The 24,649-nt window shown below is 36.5% G+C and overlaps 1 protein-coding gene across 1 annotated transcript; it reads left to right on the plus strand.

Annotated features, from left to right (window-relative positions):
* Positions 1 to 543: 543 nt before the first annotated feature.
* LOC145684616 (uncharacterized) lies at positions 544 to 23,023 on the plus strand. The gene is made up of 7 exons (XM_081757004.1): positions 544 to 629; positions 13,077 to 13,298; positions 14,537 to 14,980; positions 16,825 to 17,066; positions 18,878 to 19,049; positions 20,706 to 20,802; positions 22,628 to 23,023. Exons 2-7 carry the CDS (start codon positions 13,091 to 13,093, stop codon positions 22,692 to 22,694), a joined length of 1,230 nt encoding a protein of 409 aa, XP_081613130.1. The 5' UTR covers positions 544 to 629; positions 13,077 to 13,090; the 3' UTR covers positions 22,695 to 23,023.
* The last annotated feature ends 1,626 nt before the right edge of the window (positions 23,024 to 24,649 follow it).

Genomic DNA, 24,649 nt, shown 5'->3' on the forward strand with positions numbered 1-24,649 from the left:
GTGGCGTACCCATCAAGGCACTGGGAATGGCGATGAAAAAAACGTTGCCAATGTCTTCCGACTTTCTCTCATTCGTTTTTAATTTGTTGACAAAAATTTCTGATTGTAGTGTTAAGAAAAAATATTATTATGTTCAATATCCACTCTATTGTATATTTCTTGCAAGACATAAGCAATCAAATTGTCAAACTTTGCCTCCTTTGGACTTTGAACCCATACAGAGAAAAATCCGTTCTCCAGACAGCAGTATATTGTACAAATATATGGCATCCTCTTGCTTACTATAGAAATCAGTACGGAGCATACGTTACCCTAATAGCATGTTGGTTTGCAGCAAGTCTTTCATTATATTTGATTTTAACTTGCTAGACTTTCCGTGCACTGTACACCTGCTGCAGGCTTTTTGAAAGAGTTACCCGCAAATGTCGTAATTTGATTTTCACTTGCTAGATCTTACTTACCTCGGAGGCTTGCTGGAGATTTGTAGCAAGTGTATCAGTTCTAGTTTCTACCAACAGGTGGCACAAAAGTCTAATTTTAGAAATTTCGCGCCAGGTCGCCATTTGTACAGGTGCTAAGGTAGAAGCAAGGTTCGTATATAGGTAGAAGTGGATAATTAAGATAATTACGTAAGTATCCAGATGTAGAGATAATTTATATTTTAAACGTGTATTGTTTGACTAAGTTGTTGAGAAAAATATACTGAGTATATGTTCGTATGCAGTAAATGTTCGGTTTGTAAATGGCATTCAAAATTAATCAGTTTCTACAGCACAATATGTCTTTATATACGTAAAAACACACACACATATCTTAATTATCTGATATAAGCCGTAATTCCTACTGTCTATTTTCAGCTGTTACTATGAAGTGGACAATCAGGACAAAATAAAAAAATTCAAAATAACTTATCACTGGTCCATCTCTCATTATTCGATGTTACTATATATTGGTTAATAAAGCCAATGTAAAAATATGTTTTGTAACATTGGCTACAATGTGACTTGTGTATTTAATATGTACTCGAACTCATGTTTAAATACTGTGCTACTGCAAGTGAAGATTTGCTGTGAAGTTTACTTGCATTATACCCTTGTGTACGGGAAGGTTCTAGTTTACTGGTCCCCCATATGTAGATTAGTAGCTGGGTAGGTTTTAAAGTTTATACATTTAGCTTATACAGTATTGACGAGCGAGCGTTAGCGAGTGAAGGCGGGTTAGAGCCCCGCAGGGCACGTTGTTTTCTGTCTTTATTACTGCTCAATGGGAAGGGGACCAGTAATCTAGAACCTTGCCCTTGTGTACATTGATAGTTAATTGAATACTTATGTAATTGTAGCTTTTTGATCCTGATTTCCACTTCATTAAAATCGAGAACGGGGGAAAGATACCGATGGTAATTGCAAATAATGGCTTAACTTTAATTATTCCCCTCCACTATCAAAAAATCGAAATACTTAATTCACAGAGTACTATTACCTTTTAGATGTATCCCTCCTCTATCAAACCTACGAAAAAGTTCAATAGCCTACTCAATTCACACAGTATTGCCGAGCGAACGAAGGTAGGTTAGTAGCCCCGCAACGCTCTTTGTGTTCTTGAAATTCATTACCGTGGTGGTAGTAGTAGTAGTAAGAACTCGAAATTACCATTCCTTACCTCATTTCTCCTACAAATTTTGCAGATGTCTTGTCAAAATGGAGGGGACTAACTAAAGTTAATGCAAAATAATGGAGAAGTCTAGGAACGCCCCTCCAGTTTCACTGTGCAAAAAGCTGCGGCATTACTCGAGCAGACGGCTCTACCAAATTTTCACACATTTATTGCGTTTTCCGATTTCTTCTTGAGGAGCATTCACTAAATGAGGAGCTAATGCATAAACCACGAACTAATTTGTGCTAGGTGGCCACTAAAAGCACGAATACTATCTAACCGAGTCAGGGCAGGAACGCAGCAGGGGACCCGAGCGGAGCGAGGGGTGCGTCCGTAGGGAGCAGGCGCATCAGCGACGGGGGCATACGCATAAACAAGGTAGTGGAAAAATACATAAGACATCCGAAATAATTTTAACCTTCAAAAACACTTAAATAATTGTAATAACTCTTACTTTCAAAGTGGCTTCACTGGTTTCCCGGGTACAAGTGGCCCGCTGCGAGAAGAAATTCGTTTGTTTTGAATTTTTACTTCTTTTCCACACGTCACAGAGTTGATTTTACGTTTTAACACACCATGACGCTGGAAAAACTTTATAATATGACACTTCTTATCACCCAAACGACATAAGTGTATTAACCGCCTGCCCGGAACACCGACATATATTGCCACAAAAGTGCCGAAGCCACCCTTCCCTATCCTGCTTGCTCTGGGGCGAGGAGCAAGGTACTAGAACACTCTCCCTCTCCATTGAGTTGTAATAAACGTAAAAGCAACGTGCCCTGCGGGGCTTCAAACACGCTTTCATTCGCTCGGCAATAGTGCGTGTGGATTAAGTATTGATTTGTTGTACAGAAAGCAGCGAATCTGACTCACGTGAGAGGACCAGTGTTCTAAAACCTTCCCCGAACTAAGCTTACTGAAGCTCGTAATTTGTTTGGGAACCATGGATCCGCTTCCAAATTTCCCGATCGAGTCACCATAGGAAACCGGGAAAGGGGGCATGTGTTAATTTTAGTCAAAGTTTTGAGAAAATTACCGTGCGAAATATAGAATTTGTCGTTTGTATGCTTGATAATACGTGAAGATGTATTTGTTTCATAAGTGATGATGGAATTACTTAGCGGAATGTTACAGCATCGTTGGATTGTGGGAAGTTTCCGAGCGGTACGTGCTAATATTTAAGAACGACACCGCGTTTGTTAAATCGAACAGATATTGAAGGAGGTCCAGCAAAAGGTGAACTATTTGTATTTTCCAAAATACAGGGTAAATAATCATAGTGAGTTTTTTTAGCTACAATAACTCTTATCACATCTGTTTACACAGCACATTTAAATAAATAAATAATATGGTATGTATTAGCAGGGTTTCAAAAAACCCAGCCCGGGCTTTTTTGAAAAAGCCCAACCCATCTGGGCCCATATGGGTTTTTCGGGTTTAATTGGGGTTTTTCAGGTTTTTTTCGAAATATTTCAATGTCTTTGGGCTAAAAGTGTTAAAATGTGATTTATATTTGAAGATTGTCATTGTCACAACTTGCAACAATTTTCTACTCACTGCTCTTTTGAAAAAATTGCCGTCATTTTGAAATTTTACATTAGATTCCCGAGAAAAACTGTACAGCAAATTTAGCGTAACTCGTGCTTTTACTGTCGAAATTTCAACTTAAAAGACTGAAAATTGCGCTTTGGACCGTGGATACTCGCTGTTTTGAAAAAATGGCCGCCATTTTGATATTTTACGTTGGTATACCGCCAAAATCTATGCAGGAAATTTAGTGTGTCTCGTGCTTGTACTCTGAAAATTTTAACTTAAAAGGCCGGAAGTTGTACCCTGTAGTGTGTGTGGTAGAGGCAGTCAAACGAGTTGAGTTGCTTTTGTGTTTAACGTCCCTTTCAGCAGCGAGGCTATATGAGACGGGACCTACTGATTAACATGGAATCCGAACCACATGAGCTCCCTCCGGGAACCAAACCTGGGTCTCCCACGCCGAAGACGCGTACACTAACCGCTTAGTCATGAAGGAGCTCGGCAGACAAACGAACAAATATACATCAAGTCATCCAGAAGCCTGACTGACGTTTGCCAAATATGAATACCAAAAGGGGTCTATTAATTTAAAACAAAGATACAATTCATGTTATATGAAATAAATAGATGTTTCAAAATGTTTTATATGAAATTAACATCTTCCAGCGTAAATGAACTTCCCATATTTTCTCCATGAGAATACGGACACCTCAGATCTCCCCTCAACTTTCCAACACAGTGCAATGAACTGTAGTCTGGTTATGAACAAAAGTATAATAGGCCGCCGTGGCTCAGTGGTAGAGCGTTCACCTCTGGTGCATGGGGTCTCTAGTTCGATCCCAGCTCGCGCCAAGTGAGCTTTGTGGTGGACAAACACCTTGTGCGTGTTTTTTTTGGGAATCTCACGTTTCCTCCCACTTTCTTCATTCCGTCATTTCATTCATTTCTCATCATCACCGTCACCTTGAGCATAGCAGGCATAACCGTGAGACTAAAACTAAAAGATTCAATTTATTTTTTTTTTCAAGAATATAATAAGCGAAAGTTCACTAAGCACCAGCTGCTTTTCTCTCTTCGTACCCTGCAATTAATTGTGCGGACTGAAGATGCCTAAAAACTTAAGATGTGCTATAAAAATGCTTTATAGGAAAACAATATGCAAATTATTTAAATCAGTGGTACAATCTGCCTTCAATATTCTTCGCGCGTTTAGCAATATTTATTTACATGGCTGTATTTGCCAAAATTACGTTCGTCAGTTTAATCTGATGAAAAGCTGATTTTTCTTCTTGTGTCGTGTGTAATTGTCAGGACCAGATTTACATTTTTCTAAGACCTGGACCAAAGCAGAATTCTGTAGCCTCTGAAAAATATTATAATTCTTGTTAACTTATCTAATGTGTTGCCGGAGAAAAGGTTAGTCATCTTCCCTGTGTTTGTAAATGTAGAAACACTCAAAGCCATCTCTTTTTTTTTTTTTTTTTTTAATGTTCCGGAAATTATCCGAGTTTCCATAAAATGCAATGGAAAAAGTAGCATTGCAAATTTCGCTCGCTATCAAGTCGAACAGGGTGGTGTAATAACTTCCTCGAAACTGTTACCTGCAACAGCCCACTGTTCGTTCACTAATTACAGGATTTCCAGCCAGTCAGATTTTTTTTTTTAACTTTTCGAATAAGCTGATATTGATAGCAGGAATGGAACGGAGTTAAAATACGGGGCATTTCCCTGTCACGACTAAATTTACGGGGACGCGGGACACTCGGGCCCAAAAACGGGACTGCCCCGTTTTTTACGGGACGTATGGCAGGCTTAAGCGTAAAATAACCAGTTTTATTGTTGAAGTATTCATTTCCGATCCTTCTGCGTTTAATTTCCCGAGCACTTCTTTTACGGCGTTGAACTCAGCACTTGAAATAGTAAGCGGTACATAGTCTTCGAAACCCCGAGCATTAAGCTTCTTAAATTTGACAAGAATTTTTACGCTATTGCTGGTGTTGATTCTACAGAATGCTTGTTTGAAGAGTAGCAACAAATGACTGAACTAAACTGTTATTGTTGGAGAACCAAATTTTAGTTGAAGAAACTTGTGTTTTACATCAAAAGTAAGAAATAATACTAGTAGTTTTACTAATGTATTTACATGTGTACTAATAGTACCGGCACCTATGACCTTAAACCCGTCAAACGTATGAGTGATAATGTCCCTCGGGGTCGCCAAGTCGACGAGCATACTATTCACGGAAAATATTTTCGAAAGTACAAAATCGCTTATTTTACTTCAAATAGACTATAAGCATAACCCATACATTAATTTGTTTTATAACTATCTCAAGCTAAGGTAAGTTTAAAAAAAAAAACCTTTAGTGCATTCAGAACTTTATAAAGGTCTTATGTTGAATGTTATTGTATACCTTAACATGAAAGCCTCTAATTCGCCCAAGGAAAGTCTAAAATCTGATGAAAATCACTTACAATGTGATCACCTTAGTTGTACCAACAATATACTAACAAATAGGTCAAAAACCCAGGTGGGTTTTAAAGTGGGTTTTTTCAGGTGGGCCCAACCCGAAAAAAACCACCGGGTTTTTTCGGGCTGTGCCCACTTGGGCAAACCCTGTGTATTAGTTACAAGTTTTCATCTATTTTGTCGCATAGGGTGACCCTGTCTTTCCGCCATTAATTCGATGGCATTCTTGATATGAACATACTGTTTGACAGTGACATAATCTGACGCGTTCAAGTAGTTCGGCAAGCATCGTATCGTTTGACACAGAATGGCATTCTAATATGCGTTTGTGGTTTTACAATTTATTAATATTTTATATTTTTTTTAAAAAAAAAGCTTTACTTTCATTTGAAAAGAATTAAAGGAAGTTTGAAACAAATACCTTATAACCCTCTATACTAGCACCTATCCAGAACGCGGATCCGCCTCCGCATAAACCCATCTTTTTTAAAGTTAATTTTGTGGAGTACTGTCTCATCAGACCCTTACAGGCTTATGGGATATAATACTGCCATATTCTTCTCTTAGTACTGGGCTGCGGTGGCTCAGCGATAATGTTCACCTCTTGTGCGTGGGGTCTGGTTCTATTCCAGCTTGCGTTAAGTGGGCTTTGTGGTGAACAAACACCATGTGTAAGGGTTTTCTTGATTGCAGTATATTGATTGCAATACATTAGTTCGTCCTATAATTTGAAAGTAGACAGGCAGGCAGAAGGAATTCATTTCGGAAGGTACCAAACTCTCTTGGGAAGTCTGGGTAAATTATATGTAAAATATAAGTCACCGCTAAAAGTAAACTGAATTTACAAAAAGAAAAAAAAATGGTTTGCCTTGCGTACGCTCCTGACACGTGTCAGTGTGTTACTGATCTTTTTCTTCTCTTCTAGCTTTGCTAACATGTACAGAAAGCGCTTCTTCGAGCTGAAAAGGCAAGGAAAAGCAAAACGAATTAGAATAGCAGCTAAACGTCCATCAAAAGGATATGGATCTCTTCTTGAGAATATCATTCTTCGAACAGACAATGAACAAGGTGCCGATCAAAATCAAGATCTTGGAAAAATTGATCCTATACCAATTGCAAGGGAAACAGAGGTTCAGCAAGGAAATGACCTTCCTACATATTATGGTCAGGGGCGTCATTTAGGGGGGCAGGAGGGGGCAATTGCCCCCCCAAGAGTTTCAGGAATACATATACTTTAATAGATTGCCTACTAATATACTAGTACAAAACGTGAAAGTCTTATGTCGGTGATGCTGTTGCCCCCCCCAAGCAAAGTCTGAAATGACGCCCCTGATTATGGTGTCCAACTGGAACAATCTGAAGTTGCAAATGAGCCATCCTCATCGGAAGAATCATATTCGGAAGAGTCTGAACGGGAATCCGACACTAATCAGTTTTACTCTTCCCTAAAAGACTGGGCTCTACAGTTCCAAATAACGCATGTAGCATTGTCCGCTCTACTCTGCATTTTGAGAAAACACAGATGTTTTCTTCTGCCCTCTGATGCTCGTTCTTTTCTACAAACACCGTCTTCAGTAAGTGTAGAAGTGGTAGAGCCAGGATGGTATTCACATATAGGAATTGAAGCAGGCATAAAGAAATTTTTGTCTGTATTTTCCGACGTTAAGTTGAACAATCACCTTGATCTTCTAATTGGAATTGATGGTTTGCCTTTGTTTAGTAGTAGTAGTGGTGAGTTTTGGCCTATATTGGCTTCATTCTGGAATTTACCCATCTTTGTGTTTCCAGTTGGTATTTATTTTGGACCTGGAAAACCTTGGAATTGTGAAAGTTTCTTGAAGCAATTTGTTGAAGAAGCTATCCACTTAATTAGAGATGGTGTTATTTGGAAAGATAAAGTGCTTGGTGTGACAATTAAGGGTATTTGTTGTAATGCGCCAGCCAAGTCCTTTATTTTAGGCGTGAAAGGACACACCGGCTATTATTCGTGCACAAAGTGTAGAACAGAGGGAATCTTCCTTAACAATCGAATGACTTTTCCAAACGTAGGTGCTCCAACAACACATGATGGTTTTCTGCGTAAAGATGATGATGAATTTCACGTCACTCATTCTCCATTAGTGGACATACCAAATTTAAATTTCATTACGTCATTTCCTTTGGATTATCTTCATTTGATTTGTTTAGGGGTGATGCGAACTATTTTATACGTTTGGATATTTGCTCCTGTTCCGTTAAAATTTCCAGCTCGAGTCATAAGAAACATATCGCAGAACCTAGTTGCACTTGTTCCACACATACCCTTAGAATTCTCTAGGAAACCTCGTAGTCTTGACTTGGTAAAACGTTGGAAAGCCACAGAGTTCAGGCAGTTTTTGCTTTACACAGGTCCCATAGCTCTGTTTGATCCTTTACTTGATGATTACCACTCCTGTTATGTGAACTTTATGTCTTTAAGTATTGCTATGACTATTCTTTTAAGTGCAAAATTTTGTGTGAAGCATCAGGTGTATGCTAGAGATCTGCTTAAGCTTTTCGTTGAGTCATTTGGAAATATTTACGGACAGCAATATATTACGCATAATTTCCACGGTCTCTTTCATATTGCTGATGATGTTTCGACGTTTGGAGCATTAGATTCTTGTAGTACTTTCAGATTTGAGAACTATTTATATTCTATAAAGAAACTTATTAGGAAAGGGGATAAACCTTTACAACAGGTAGTGAAGAGGCTTAGTGAACTATGTTCAACAAATATTTTGCTGCCCAAACCATCTACTCTTCCTAACTGTGAACCACAATTTTTATCGCCTCATTCTTCTGGTCCTTTACTTAAAGATTACGAGTTATCAAGGCAGTTCAAACAAGTTCGCTTTAATTCTTTTGAATTGAGGACAGAGAAGCCAAATAATTGTTGTAGCTTAATAGACAATAGCATTGTTGTTATAGAAAATTTTGTATTTTCAGAAACTCATCAACGTATGCTTATATTATGTAAGGAATTTCTTCACAAAGAAGACTTCTATTCCGAACCATTTTGTAATAGTTCCTCGTTAGGAATATATAAAGTAGATAACTTGTCCAGTTTGAAAGTCAAGACTCTGTCTGATGTGCGAGAAAAGTTAGTTTTATTGCCTTTTCGCGATAAATATGTAGTTTATCCATTGCTTCATATGACTTAAGCCATATGTACTGTTACCACTACGGATTTATTTTTTTCTTTTTTAAAATAATAATAATACAGATCTGGAAAGTTAGGAAACCAAGATTCGGTCAGGGTGGTGTATATTTATATGTCTAAACTACAGGCTGTTAGTAGGAAGAAAATAAATATCTAGAAGAAATAACAACCCAGGCATATTATGGGGTTTTGGACCCTTGTTGGATTGACAGCAAATTCTGCATATAGGTACTTATGATGATAGGGATCACTTGTCATTAGACGAAAATTTTTTGGTGAATAAAACAACAATTTTGAAAAAAAAAACGTAAAGCGAATAAAATCGTGAATAGAAATACAATTTTACCTTCCAATTATATTTCCTTTTCAATATCAAAAAATATTGCACTTATTCAGAAACTTAGGTACGCCTTTCTTATCGCTGTCATTTAAAAGTAAATCAAATTCACTTCCGTTTTCACTTAGATACCAGCTTGCAGTAGTAAATATTAATTTTACAAATTCCGTGCATTACTACCGCGAGTGACTCGGGAAGATTGATCCATCGATGCTTATGAACCATTTGACCTCGAAGGACATCGCTAGCAGTTTTAATTAAATTGAACGGACAAAAGACCGCACGAGGAGCTAGAGCTTGACATCTGGAGGACAGATGGTTGTTGGTAAGAATATAGAATCAACTTTAATGTGTTTGCGCTTAAATAGCATATCTGGTTCAGGGGAAACACGAGCTTTCACTTCAGTAATTGACTACTTGTGTGGGATTGAGGTCCTGTACCATCAAAGTGATCAATCCCCAGAAAATCGTTTCAGAAACAGTGTTTTTCTTGGTCTTAGGTTCCTATATGCAGAATTTGACGTCAATCCAGCGGGGGACTAAAACCCCCATAAGATGCCTGCAATGTCCTTCACATTGTAAGTTAAATGTTGAAACCCTGTATATTTGTACATACATTGAAGTGCATCAAGCACAGACCTCCAGCACATTTATTGCATTACCCTGGTACGCACTGTTTACCCATTCGGCCGAGACCTCTAGTTGGCAGAGTGCCAAGAAAAGTCTATCTTAATGAAAGGAATGGACTGTAAAAGAAAAGGAAGGAAGGCGAAGGAACTTCCAACCTTCTTTCTCTCGCTCCCAGAGGAGAAAACGAACACATGTCCGTACATACACATACCCATTTTTCGTAATGGACACTTCACTTCTGTCATGCGTAGAAGTGTCGAGGGACCTAATGTCCGAGGGTAAACAGTAGCCAGGATTTCGTAAAGGGGCCCTTCATTCTTCCTTATTTTTTTCCTTTTTCATTTTTGGTTTCGAAGGGGGAGGTCCGGATACCCCTCCCTTGGCTGCGTGCCTGTATTACCCATTGAAAGCATTTTGATCTGCGTAAATCAATCTTCTCTCAGTTCATTTAGTAAAAATACATGTTAATTGTATTTCGCGATTTATTTATTTATTTATTTATTTTTGATGAGCAAGTCATAGAAGCAATAGATTTCTGTGAAACTTGAAAATTCTTTCATCGGAACTTTAGATTTTTGAAAGACCATAACTTCATATCGAAAATTTTAGCGGAGTATCATTAAATATGAAAACAACATATATTGGCAGCGTGAGCTCCGGATAGACCGCATAAAATGTTTCTCTCTAGAGGAAATATTTTGTTAGTACTGTAGTTCGTGTTAGTTAAAATTAGGTGTTGTCTGCATTGCAATGCTAGTGATGTAATCTTGAAAATTGAATATTATTTGCATATCCATTAATTAAGTAGTTACTATTCGGTGTAGTTTGTTCCTGTAGAGTTGCAGTCTATGGGATGGAATGGTAATTCTGAAGAGTGGTTTGTAATCAAACACTCTAGAACGACTTTCTAGAGTTTCGTTGCTGTTGTAGAGATTAAGATGAGAATTATGTCTTCCACAATTATGAACAGAAATGCACATAACTTCCACTCTTGCAAGGAACGATTATGATGAAACTTGGCATCTTGGTAGGGTACCTGAAAAGACCTTCACACACATACTTATAGGTGCTTAATCCAGAAATGAAGGATTGAATTGAAAGTTACCATAGATCGTCTTCTGGTTTCAAACCTTCGACGGAATTTAAAAATGTAAGTACCTGTGACCATGTGGCACGTCAGATTGTATTGAAAACTAGTCAAAAATATCCTTCTGAAATTACTTGCTCTGGAACTTTTCTATAATTAGTGTTAATGACAGAAAAGCGTGGAAATTGATTTATGTGAAAACCACTGTACACAATGTGCCATGTGCCTTGTTCTAAATCATTTTAGGCAGTCGCTCTGCATGCCTCTGAAAAATCTGTATAAAATTACAACCTACATCAAAAGATGTAATTTTCAATTCAACATACACAGTTTAGTTTTTTCTTTCTTTGACAAATAAATGTTAGCGGGGCTCATTTTTCCCAACCCTTACTAAAATCTATCAAAATATTGTACTTGGCTATATGCACATATAAGTAAAAGAAAGTATGCTTGCATAAGAACGTGTAAGAGGAGTGACAAGCTAAGAACAGGTGTTTTTTATTATTATTATTGCTTTTTTTCATGAAACAATCAAGTTATGCTCACATACATGCCAATTAAGTCATTTCTTTTTTAAACTGACATGGCTATTGTTTCGTATAGATTTATAGTGGTTTTCACGTACGGTATATCATTTTCCACACTTTTGGACATTAACCATAATTATTAAAGGAAAAGTTGTAGACTAGCTAATTTCAGCACTGTATTTCTGATTAATTTTCCATACAACTTATCATGCCTTGTTAGATAGCATTTCTCCTAACGTGTCAATAATACAAATTCACTTTGATATCTAAGTCTCTCCATTTAACCCTTAAGTTATATCTACTGCTTATAGAAAAACGAAAACAAATGTGTCGATTGCTGTTTATATATGCAAATTTTAGTGTTTGAAGAAAGCAAACATAGTAACAATTTTAAGTTAAATTTTTAGGAAGTATAAAATTTGCTTTTTTTTAAAGTTACCTAAAATTTTGTTCGTAAACCCGAAAAAATCATTGAATTAAGATTTAAAATTCTGGTATACACCATTGTCACGAGGATTAAAGATAACTCCCGTTTCTGAATATCTAAATGTATTGTACAGTCAGGGACGAAAGTAACAGTCATGATTTTAGCCGTATTGCGAACTTTAACTATATTTATCATACCTCCCGAAATATTAAAAAAATATAAAATTGCTGTAAACGCCATTATGATCTTTACCTATTTTGGAAAGAGTCTACGTAATTAGATTTGATACTTATTTCGGCACTTTTTCGAAATAACGCCCTTCGAAAAAAATCAAATTTTTATTTTCCTATGACTTTGTTTTTGTTTATTAGAAATACGTCATATCGTGGTCACAGTATTCTGCACTACGTACTTCCGATGTGCATTGCCCCATCCGTTTCACTTGCATTGTTACTGTTGTAGAGGTTCCCAAAATTAGGATGTTTTTTGAATTTTTGTGATACTCTAGCATCCTTAATTTGCAACACTGAATATTAAGTGTGGTATTGTACGTTTTCGTTTTGTATATAGATTTAAAATTTGTAATAACCTGACGTAGTGCCATTTGGAAAAAATATAACTTTATGTTGGGTTGGCAACACTGTTAGTCTGGTGGTATTAGCTAGTACGTCAGACTGTGTCCCCTTGCCATTATTTTAAGGGTGCAAAATTTCAGTGCTCTTTGTGTATTAGTTTAAAAGTTAGAAAAGGGTTACAAGATAAATGGACCACCCTGTATACACGCTAGTCTTCAGCTAAGGCTCAAAACATTCTGAGAAGTCCTAACATGAGTAGTGGTTCGAATCCCACTTTAGGCTGTAGAACCCGTATCTATATAGCCTCGCTGCTGAGAAGGGACGCTAAAAGCCCTAACAAACGAAATTGCAGTCGTGAAATGTGATGTTATGCAGAATATGTTATGCGTGATACTGAATGTGGACGAAGCCGAAATGGCTTAGTTTACAATTGTGAGTTTCTGGAGTCGAATCCTCGTACCGGCCACCCAATTAAAAATAACTTTATGCTTTTCTAGTATATATAATTTTGCATTAATAGTTAGTTTTTTAATGTACCAAGCCACATTTTTAAAATACTTAACATTAACAAATATCTTAGAGAGAAAAGTTGCAGTACAATTACACTATGTTTTCATGTGTGAATTCCTTATTTAGTTTTCCTAATGTACTTGTAGGCTAAGAAGCAAGAATGGCGACGAAAGATTACGCCATTGCAAAATTTGTGGATGAAAATGATGCACCAGGAGTTGTGCCAACAAATTGGATATTCGCAAACGAAACACAATGCCTGTATCCAAATGTGAAAACGGAAGAAGCCAAGGAGCGACTGGTAAACCAAAGGGCAAACCCGGATATGTCTTGGACTGTGCACGCCATAAAAATATTGCACAAATATGGTTGGTTCATTATACATTGCATTATATTTTTATGATTCTGTTATTATTCGGTTTCATGCAACAGTTTGGTAGCATAAGAAAGTAACACGAAATATTTAAAATAAAAAGAAAACAGACTTCACAAATCAAGATATAGAGAATTTTGAAATTGGGTGTGAGTTACTACGCATATGTTGAGTTAGACAGACACCTACTTCACAATTCAGCTTAATTTTGAATTTTGAAGTCGGTTGTATTTCTGTTTAAAATTTTATTTTATCAAGTTGAATAGATAAGGAGGGAATGCAAAGAGCACAATGGTTAGCATACTCAGCTCTGGTGGTATTGATGTTAGATTTGATTTCTGTATGGATGGCCAATGCTAAAATAGTACTGCAATCTGAGAAAATAAGGTTTTAGAAAGCTAGGTAATCTAGGCATAGTCCACAGAAGAGAATGTATAACTGATGAAGGCAAGCGAAACACAATACCAGGTTGAAAATGCGTAAGTGTTGCGGTTATTTACTGTTGTAATATAGGATCCCTAGTATAATACAAAATGAATACAGCAACTACATTGTTAATGTTACTGACACATGAACTTTTATTGAGAAATTAAACATTTTGTTTGTATTTTTAAAGGCCTCCGGAATACATTCTTTTCAGCTTTGTAGTGCAGTACAGGTGAATTTCAGCCTGCAATTTGTTTGGAATTTCGGTAATTCGAGATTCCCGAAGTTTTTTCAGATACATTCCTTTAGTTAATATTTAGAGTTCGGACTTTAATTACTAAAAGGCTATAATCACATAGTTGTGGTAAAGATGCGAGTTCAGATTAAAATGCAGTCATTCAGATTGTCCTTCTAATAATAATATAAAATACTGAATTTTGTTTTAATGATAAAACTCTTTTCATTTTAATCCTGGATATCGTTAAAAAAACAATCGATATTTAAATAGCATTGATTCAAATCAAACAACCTTGTGTTCTACTAATATAATTTCTCTACTTTAGTGTGCCTTTATACGCAAGAGAATAATCATCCACATTTTAGTAATTGGTAGTTTATGTTGCTTTCCATGTTTCTTTTGCTTTTTAATTTAGACAGTGCTTTCATTTTAATGTCAAAATTGAGGGTATCTTTTGTGCCAGATGCACATTCTGACATCTGTTTATACTTATATTATTATTATTATTATTATTATTATTATTATTATTATTATTATTATTATTATTATTATTATTATTATTTAAATAGATACGTATTCTGTTGCGAGGCTTTCTTTGAGGACAGCAGAAGAAACTTCGGATTTGGCATCAGATGATGACTGTGATCGACCTCGGAAGAGAAAGCCCAAGGATGTCATCCTTCCCGGCGAGGAAGAATGTATCACTGCCACCACTCCAGTGGAAAGAAAAAGGAAGCGAGTGACCAGTTCTCCATTTCCATCCTTTCCTGCTACAACGTCATTCCTGTCTGATACAAACTCTATACAAATAAATACTGAAGAAGCATCAAAGACAGTATGTGCTACATCGTCCTCTCCAGTAACAGTATGTCATAATAGTTCATCTTCTGGTCAATGTGATTTAACTTCATCGATACTTTACTCACGCACGACTTCACCTCTCAGCAGCTTATCTACAAATACATCGTTGATGAGTACGGATTCTTCATTGATGTGTAGCTGCTCTTCTTCAGGTACTTTTTTCCTTAATAGCTAGTTTTAATTGTTTCTGTTAAGCTTGCCAACATGTATGTTAAAATACATGGGTGTTAATGTGAGGGTAACCAACTCATGATTCTAGAGATCAGAGAGAGAGAAAAATTTATTTGACACTTTTTCCATTTAAATTCTTTCCTGTGAGGGTCCGTAAAGAAACAATTTGAATTTCATTTTTTGATTTTAGACGATTTGGCTCAGATGGATAAAATGTAGGATATCGGAAAGAAATATTAATAGAGCTGTTCATTTGAAAATCTTTTCCTGAGTCCAAACTGACAAATATCGGGATCTTACCTTACACATATTTTCTATTCGACGTCTTTTCCCATATCTTACACCTTTTTCCTTTCCCATAATGTGCCAAATTTGTCATAAAACTGAAAATGGAATTCAAATTATTTACAGGGACTAAAAGAGAAAAGGGGTCATAAAGGAAAAATACCATTTTTTTCTTTTCTCTGTATACGATTCTCTGTTAACACTTGATTCCTGTTTGCTCCGTACAAACGGGGATGTTCGTTCGATAGATCGGGGTCACGTTGCGTCCTGGAAATAGGCAGCATTCACCTTCACATTGTTTTCCACCATCCAGTGTAGACCTTCCCCGCGTAACTTGATTGGGCGGCAATAATGAATCTGCTCTCGAAACTATAGACACCTTGGAAAGTTCCTTGTCTATCCTGTAACGGTACGTATTGGCTTAGATCTGTCTATGATGTGTGAGATAAATGATCACATCATTTAATGTGACCAGCCACTTTCATTTTCGCGCATGTTTCAGAGTTTGGAGTGAAGAAGTTACTTTTAAAAAGTTATGCAACCTGGAGTAATCATCACAACGTAATCGGATATACAATTCTAATTCCACTCATGACTATTCGAACTTTATGTTCTATTGTCATTTCACGGTTCGAACGACGCAAGTCATTGAAGCGTTCTATGACCGATTAGTTTCAAAAACCTGCCACTAAAGGCGCTCTGATAATTAGATAATCCGGGTTACATAACTCCTACTTTTTTATTTTATTTTATTTGTATTTATTTATTTATTTTTACAATAACTCCTCCACTCCAAACTCTAAAACATGCAACAATTTTTACTCCGCCAAGCGTTTTTCGTATAGTATAAAAATTGAACTGTTATTGTGTTTGGGAATTCTGCTGGACTTCAGTTGGTCGAATTCGACCCTTAATTGGTAATCTCTAACGGGCAAGTTTGGCTGACATATTTCTGAAGGGCCCTATTGTGTTTGCCTGGCTACAGTATCTTTATTAGCTGTTGTCACTCGGATGGTTAAGCCATTTTCCTGTCAGCTCCATTAAAATAGGCGTGGTAAAATATGGGTGAATAAGAGCCATAATGTTTTTTTCTCGTAATAACGGTTAACCTTCCGATTTTGATATGCCAAATTCCTCTAGGTGCAAATTATTTTTTTAAGGAGTGTAAGTTACGTGATGAACCGGGGATCAAACCTGGGACCTTCGAACTTACGTCCAATGTGCTACCAACTGCGCAGCCAATCGATCCACTTCTCAACCACATAACTTCCACTCTATAAAAATTTGTATACATTCTCTTTATTATTAGTTCCCTTTTTTCCCTACGTAATTACATTCACCAAGCTTTTTGTTGCTGGTGTAACTTTTATTGTAAACTAAGATTATTCTATATATGCAGTATATATATATATATATACCTTAGAAACCTAAAAAGGAACAGGGTAGTGGTAGCTCTTATAATTTTACGGAATGTATAAGCTTTGTGAACGTTACAATTTATTCAACTTTACACTGACGTAAATGAAATTACTTGTTGCAGGACATGAATCGTTTTCGAATCGACAGTGGAGTATTCTACAACAGTGGATGATAGATTTATCAAACAGTGTAAACAATCTCGATAAAAAGGTGAATAATATTCTAGGCAGTAAGGCTGTATCAGAAGAAGACGAGAATGACGACCATTTTGCTTCTTTGGGCGTGCTACCGTTGAAAACATTGGAAGACTTCCATACGTTTGAACAACAGTTGAAGGACAACTCTAAACTCAGATTGAAATTGGTAAGCAACATTTTGCTTTGAATGTAGCTGTGTGTATATTATATAGTAGTTGGAGTTTATTCTGAGATCCTAATTATACAGGTATTCACCTGTTCATAGATATGTCAGGCGTTGCTTTTTATTTTATATTTATAGGTTATACTTTTCCAGCTTGTAGTGAATGCTACTTTCTTTGATCTATGTTTTTTTATTCACTGATAGAAGTCATGGGGAACCTCCCCGATATTTCGTTCTCTCATACAGTCTGAAACTACTTGGCACATACATTATGTGCTTCCCATCTAATGCTGGATAGTAAACCGTATTCCTCAAAGTACTGTTTACGTGGGCCTGTTCGAATCAGGGGCCCATTGTGGCTCAGTAGTAGAGTGCTCACTTCTAGTTTCAAGGATCCGTGTTCGATCGCAGCCCTTGCCAACATCGTGCTCGTGGGATTTATCGGGGCTTTCCCATTTCCTTCCACTTTCTCATTCCACCATTTCTTTCATCCATCCTTTGTCGTCTCCTTCACCCTAAGCTGGCACAACCGTGGGGAGCTAAACTAAATATTTCGTTTCATTTCGCTTAATTTCTTTTTGAAGCAATGTTAGCCTTAAACCGTCGACGGAAAGTTAATTTTAAAAGGCGTGGAGCGTTGGGTAATCATTCGCTAGGTTATGAGTTCTAATTACGTTTATAGTCATCCTGATTTTTTTTAAAGTTTTTTATAGTTCCACGTAGAAATTTCCGAAGTGCATCACTGAGGAGAGACGGGGGCTTAGTAAACCCAAGATTTTTTTTTGAGTTCGACAGTTTCCACTATAGCTTGAAAAACAGAAGGGCAAAGATTGGCATGTGGGAATTGTCCAATCAAATTTATTAGTGCCTAATACATTATGGAATACTTCTATCTTTCTTTTATAGATGCTAGTGATAACATGAGCAACAAGCACCATATTATTGACATAAGTATTGTATATTATTATGATAATGATGATTGTTTGAAAGTTTGCTCATGTCATGTAAGCTGCGTACTAGATTTTTACGAATAGAATTGGACCATGCTTATTTTTAGGCAAATACGATATTTTATTTCTGTAGATATTTTTAGTTTACTAGAAAGGTGAAAAGATAACTAATAGTTGAAACCTCTGTATAGTCTTTCTTAAACAGGTTAATGATCTAGCTTCTTCTGTTGCATGCTTGCAAAACCTGAAGAAGCTTATTCTGAAATAATTTCTCTATTGAAAATTTTTATTACATTACCGAGCTCCAGTTCCTTTACTGTTGCTTGAAAAGGGCAAGGAACTATCTCCGATTTTCAGTTTCTGCTGATGGCCTTCACTCGTAATGATTTTATTTGTACATCGAAAAAGAGAGAGCTTATATACCAGATGGCTCTACGAATAGATGGCCGAAACCTCTCTGTATTTTTTTTTTTAAACTTGGTTCAAAATTTCAGAGAAGGAAGCTCATAACCATGTAAAGGGTTCTATTGATTTTCCATATTCTCCATTGTTAAAATCAGTTGACTGATTCGTGATTAGCAAATAATTCAACAGTGAAATTGTTGCAGGAATGAAGAAAATAGAAAATCACAATACGCCACGCATTAAATCCTTTATGTGGATAGGAACAGCCTTCTCTGCAAGCTTATACTCTCTAGGTTTAAATTTGTAATAGCCACTTTTGTTTAATGTGAGTGGGAAAAACACGTTTTAGATGAAAAAGATAGTTCTTAATAAGACAACTTTAGTCTCTTACATGTAATATGTAAGCTTGTAGTTGCTTATTGTGAAAAATAGAAGCATTAAGTATCTGCATTTTTTCAGGTTCAAATGTTAATCAGTACTGGTGGTCGTGATGAGAAGACGCTCATCAATAACATGCTCCGACGCCTCTTACATGATGAATTGGCCCAGATGTTCACGTTAAGTGGGAGATCGACGAAGAAATTGGATAAGAAAGCGTTCATTGGGACACAAATTGGAAATATTGTATTACGTAAGTACTTTATATAAAATTTTCTTTATACTGATACCTATAAATCTCACTGCTCCGATCGGACTACCTGATGAGGTTTCCCCTTATGTCTTTAGTTCCAGCAGACGAATGATTGGATGGTAGATTCTGGGACTCTGCCTGTCCACATCCTTCCCTTCCCTTATCCCGGCCTGAGCCTTGGATGCCCAAGAGGTATAAATACATTCTTTCAAGTTTAGTTTGTGAATATGTCTAAGATTTTAAAAGGTGAGGGCAGTAAGCTATAAATAATATGGATTTTAAAATTTTTGAAAGATTTTGCGACTTTGTTATGCTATCACCCACATCGTATATTGCACCAAGACACCAACATGGCAATTCTTCATTAAGATGTCAGGTAGGTGTTGCTGAAAGAAACTGAAATAATTGCTGGGAGTAAATTAACTTTGGAACATCGGTGATTCTTGACGCTACATTCGAATTATTGAATTAGGCAGCTGTTTAGCGTAATTTTATTTTAAATAAATATTGAAATAGTTGTCATGACTTATGACTTAACCCTCGTATAAAAAGAGGTTCCATAAAAATATTAAATGTAGTTTTAAAATATTTATATAGGATTCCGCTTTACTCACCAGAAGGACGACATTTTTCAGTTTTACCTACATATTGTCTGTTTACCAGAAATGTGGAAATCTCTGCAAATTTGTGTAGCTATCAATATCGGACCTGATTTTTTAGTCGTAATTTTTAAGAAATGACAAACCTGTAAGACGAGTCCGAGTTTCTTTCAACAAAATGTGTCGTTGGAAGTTTAAATTTTTCCTATTCTTTTTTGTTACTTTATACGTAGGAGAAACTTTGGCTCTTAGAAGTTGTCTGTTGCCATTTAAAAAAGTTTTCGGGGCTAATTTACTGCTGAAATATTCGCTTGTCGCTTGCGGTGACGTTAGGGTTGGGAAGTGCTCTCTCCCATGTACAACAATGATCCGGTAACTTACCTTGATTCGAAACTTTGTTTGCCTTTAGAGGCGCGTCAATATTATCACTAACGAAGACGTAAACACATCCGCTTCTAACTCGAAAATACGAATTTGAGAGAAAAATCTATATATAAAAAAAGGTCCGATTATCGAAATTCGAGAAAAAACTTGCGAGTTTTTCTCGCTTTTAGAATTTCAAATTTGATCTTTCTTTGAAAGATAGAATCGTGGGAAGCGCTCTTATATAAATCAAATAATAAATCTTTATATACTAATGATAGTGCTCTCCACGCTTTTCACTTCGAAAGTTTTTTTTTAATTTTTATTTTATTTTGAAACTTGTTTTGCATAGTTGTTTATAAGAATTTAGATTTTAGTTCTCACAGCCAATAGAACTACATATTGTATGAATAAATTTTATATTTTTTTTTCGCGCTATATTTTACAGTTTGTAAACTCTGCAGCAATGTCCGTGGTGCTTACCTTGTATTTTTCATTTAAAATGAGAAAAATAAAGGGATGGAATTAACTCCATGTATGATATGAATAAATAATTCGAGATCTTTCTGTCCTTACGAAAAAATGTGAATATATTGATGTAGTCTTGTTCATAAAACTTCGTCTTTACCAGTGTCTTGCATTGCTGTGTATACTCAAATACATTTTTTTTAAATTATTTTTTTTCTGTTTTCAGATGCGTGTAAGAAAGTGTACATTAGGACTACTGATGAGAAAGTGAAAGAAAACATAGGCGACTGGCTGCACCAAGCTAAAACGAGGTTGACTAGGCTGTAAGTAGTATGCAATTTTATAATTGATGGGTTTGTAAATGAAAACTAGATTTTGGGTTTCGTAAAAGAAAACTAGACTGGATATTTAATAGATTTCTTAATCGCCTCAGCGAATGATAGATCCCTGTATTATAACGCAAATGCCACCTATAATGCAGCCCTTTATTACACACTTAAAGAAATCTTTAATAATTGTCAAATATCATATAAGGGTAATACGTACTACTGCTTTGTAGTAAAAGTTATGCGTTTCGCTTCTTTAAGCTGATTCGTTGAATGGCTCGAGGGCTGATTAGATACGCAGTAAATCTGTTTAAAATATTGTCGAGGACCCAAGTTTTGTCCTCGAGTGTACCAGCTAGATTCAGAAGGATGATGAAGTCGGAGTGTAGTACTGAAGTACAAGATGGTCATACAGGTGTCTTATTTAGAATTGAATTTAGAAACAAAAGTAACAAACAGGATCTCTTTTATCAATTTGTAAGAATGAAACGGAAACACACTTGAGAATAGGTGATTGTTTGAAGATAAAGAATATAGTAAGCTGACTGGACATTCATGAAGTCACGTTTAGGTTTCTTAAACTGAACATTTCAAGAATACAAGACTCGGAGAAGAAACAGTAGGTGACGAAGATAACACGCGACCGTGTTGTCCACCACAAAGAAATTATTAAAATCCCTGAAAAGGACACACAGAGGCTCATTCTGGTTCATTTTGCTCACTCTGACTCATTCTGTTCATTCGCGCTTATTTCCCTCAGTCGGATTCGGATTGTTAAGATCTCAGTCTCTACACCAAACTAAGTCTCTCTCCATATCCATTTATAACCTGTAGCAGTACAGTAAACAACTCTATTGAACCGAGTACCTCAAGGAGCGGATTCAACGTCTTTACCGCCGATGCAATGGGACAACAGACGTAGAAGATACAAAAGATGCCAGTGTTTATTAACCCTCAAGAAACCTAAACTGTGTACTGAATGTCTCATTCCTTTAAACAATTACACGTTCTAAGTCTCAGTTATTAGAAACAAGCACAGGCTTTAATCACTCACTTCTCAAACAAATCACCACAATTTAGAGAAAAAAATATCTAGCCAGAGAAAGAAAAAAGGTTTAGTTTGTATATAATATATTAGATTCGGGATAGCGTTGATAGATACTACTTATATAAGATTTAAGATATAAGGTAAAACACTGAGATAGTGATGAAGATATTGCACAAGCTGCGTGGTGGACAGTATATCGTAGTAGGCAGTATTTCTAGTAGAACACTCGAAATATAAAAGTAAAGTCCAGTAGACACTTTGATTACAGACATTGTGGAATTAATAAAGCGAAAGCTGCTTTCTAATTAATGTAATGAAATATGTAATGAATCTTCTATATATGTAAAAGAGAACGCACAAATCCTTTGTGAACTCATCACGCTAATACGGCTGAACCAATTTCTTTCATTTTTGGGGGGTTATTATGATTTGGACCCTAGATGGTTTTTATCATATCACTTTAATTTTTAATTACCAGTGTCTTGAGATAATTGACCATTCAAGTGTCCATACGTACAAATCCTTTGTTATTAGTTCATCATAGGTAAAAATAAACGTATTTATATGCAACCCGCATGACCATGTGACTCGGCGGGTTAACATAAATGACAGGCGCTATAATTTTAACATTTACTGCAATTTGAAAGCGAAAAAGTAAAAATTATCTAAGTAACAAAGTTTATTGCGTTCCGGGGTGACCGCAGCGAAGCGGGGTGAACGCTGCTAGTTTATAATATAAGAAATTGACGGTTTGCATTTCCTTTTATATTTCAGTAAGGAGAAGCAGCAAAAAGAGGAAGCAGCTGCAGTTGGTGGGGAAGAAGTGGAAGAATTAACGTAGTACTTTGAAAAGCAAACTTTGTATTACATATTTAGCCCATGGACGAAAGAAATGTTAACTAACAAGGGCGAAATATAATTAATGAAACTAAATTAAGTGTTGTTCATTTATATTATTTAGAATACTTTCCTTATAATATTGAAGTATTAATTTCTTTTATGTTTTTTTTTTAATTTCCTTTAGAATATGAATACGAACCTATAAAAGTCGAAATATTTTTAAATAGACATGAAAAAGAGCTAAAATCACCAGAAAGCTTTCCAGTTTTCACCCTCCGACGTGTGCTGTTAAGTTAAAAAAAGTATTTCTTGCTGTAACGTAAGTCTAGGGTGAGCTTTTTCAACATCAAAGGTATATTTAAAAAAAGGGGGTATTCTAGTTTCTTATTGATGCATCCATTCTCAGAAGATCAAGGTTTATGCACTAGCGTTTAGTTATAGTTTTGTCGAGGAATTCCATGTGGTTGGATATAATCAGGAAGTTTACACACATGTTAAAACTGTTTTAACGAACCACAATGCAGATACAAATAATAACTTGATTTTTCACGGTTACAGCAAAAGAATTTTTAGATTATTTTGTCACATTTTGCTGTTGCAGAATTTTAGGTCATATTGTCATTTTCTTTGATATCAATTGGATTCTTGTATGAGTGTAAGTTTGCATGCTGTACCTTCTGCAAGCGTTTCACTTCCATAAGTCATGTGTAAGTCAGCAGGCAGTGGCGAGATTAGCATTAACCTTCGCGGCCTAGACTTTCCATTGTAAAAGAAAAATGCATGTGTTACTTTCTTTTACAAATACATCACTTCGTCTCGCCAAGTGGTATATTTGTATTATAGCAAAATAATGCACTTTTCTTCTGCAATGAAAGTGCAAGCTGTACTCGCTAATGCGTCTTTCAATGTGCTATCACTAGCAGAAGACTTGCAGAGGAAGTAAAGTGCTTGCTGCAGGCTTGCTATGCTAAGTTCCACACACTTGCAGTAGACTTGCAATGTAAGTATATACCTGCAGAAGACTTACTACACTCACTTGATGAAAACCTGCTGTAGCCTTGCAATGTAAGTATATACTTGCAGAAGACTTACTACAAACTTGCTGTGGACTTGTTAGGGACTTGCAGTGCAAGTCGTATCCTTGCAGAGACTTGCTTTTAACCTACACAAACTTGCTGCCAACTTGTTGTGCACTTGCAGTGCAAGTGATATACTTGCTGAGACTTGCGTCAAACCTGGACTAGCTTGCTGGCAACTTGCTGCGCACTTGCAGTGCAAGTAGAAACTTGCTTTGCAAACTTACCATACATTTGCACTGCAGGCGTGCTGCAAGTTCGAAGAGCGTCAACTAGGAAGTTTGCATTAAACTTGCATCAAACTTGCAGACTTGCATCACAAGTCTGCTGCAAGTTTGCCAGACTTGAATTGCAAATCTGCTGCAAGTTTGTTGCAAGTCATTTTTGCTATCTGGGTATCCGCATGCTACATAGGCACTGCCCTTAGATGTTACATCGTGACGTTGCAGGATGTCTGACATCTAACAGTTTTCCGTATATCACATGAATATACTTATGTTACCTTCGTCAGCTATATTTATTTATTTACAAACATACCACTAACTAAAAATGCCGTTGCCGTTATTCCCGGGCTCGATTTCCGGCAGGGTAAGTCGGTCGAAAAGGCGTAACAGCTTTTTCAGGCCAGCAATCGTGAATGAGGTTTCTCCTGGAATTTCCTCAGGTAAATGCCGGGATGGTATCTAATTTACAGGCCCCAGGCCGCTCCTTTCCTTACCCGTTCCTTATATCCCTCCCCAGTACTCTGATTGTGAGCCCGCCGAGGGCGTCATCCTTCCAACATGACGTGCTTAAGGCCGTAGATGCCGGTAATGGCCATAACTTGTATCAATAAATAAATAAATATTGACGAGCGAGCGTTAGCAAGCAAAGTCGGTTT

This window comes from Thermobia domestica, chromosome 5 (assembly GCF_964235325.1).
Source record: "Thermobia domestica chromosome 5, izTheDome1.hap1.1, whole genome shotgun sequence".
NCBI classification, from domain to species: Eukaryota; Metazoa; Arthropoda; class Insecta; order Zygentoma; family Lepismatidae; genus Thermobia; species Thermobia domestica.

Bases quoted from the DNA above. Each gene is read 5' to 3' on its own strand.
- LOC145684616 (XM_081757004.1), top strand. From the start codon at position 13,091: ATGGCGACGAAAGATTACGCCATTGCAAAATTTGTGGATGAAAATGAT. The intron at 13,299-14,536 runs GTTGGTTCATTA...TTATTTAAATAG, and splicing joins AAAAATATTGCACAAATATG to ATACGTATTCTGTTGCGAGG. The intron at 14,981-16,824 runs GTACTTTTTTCC...TACTTGTTGCAG, and splicing joins GTGTAGCTGCTCTTCTTCAG to GACATGAATCGTTTTCGAAT.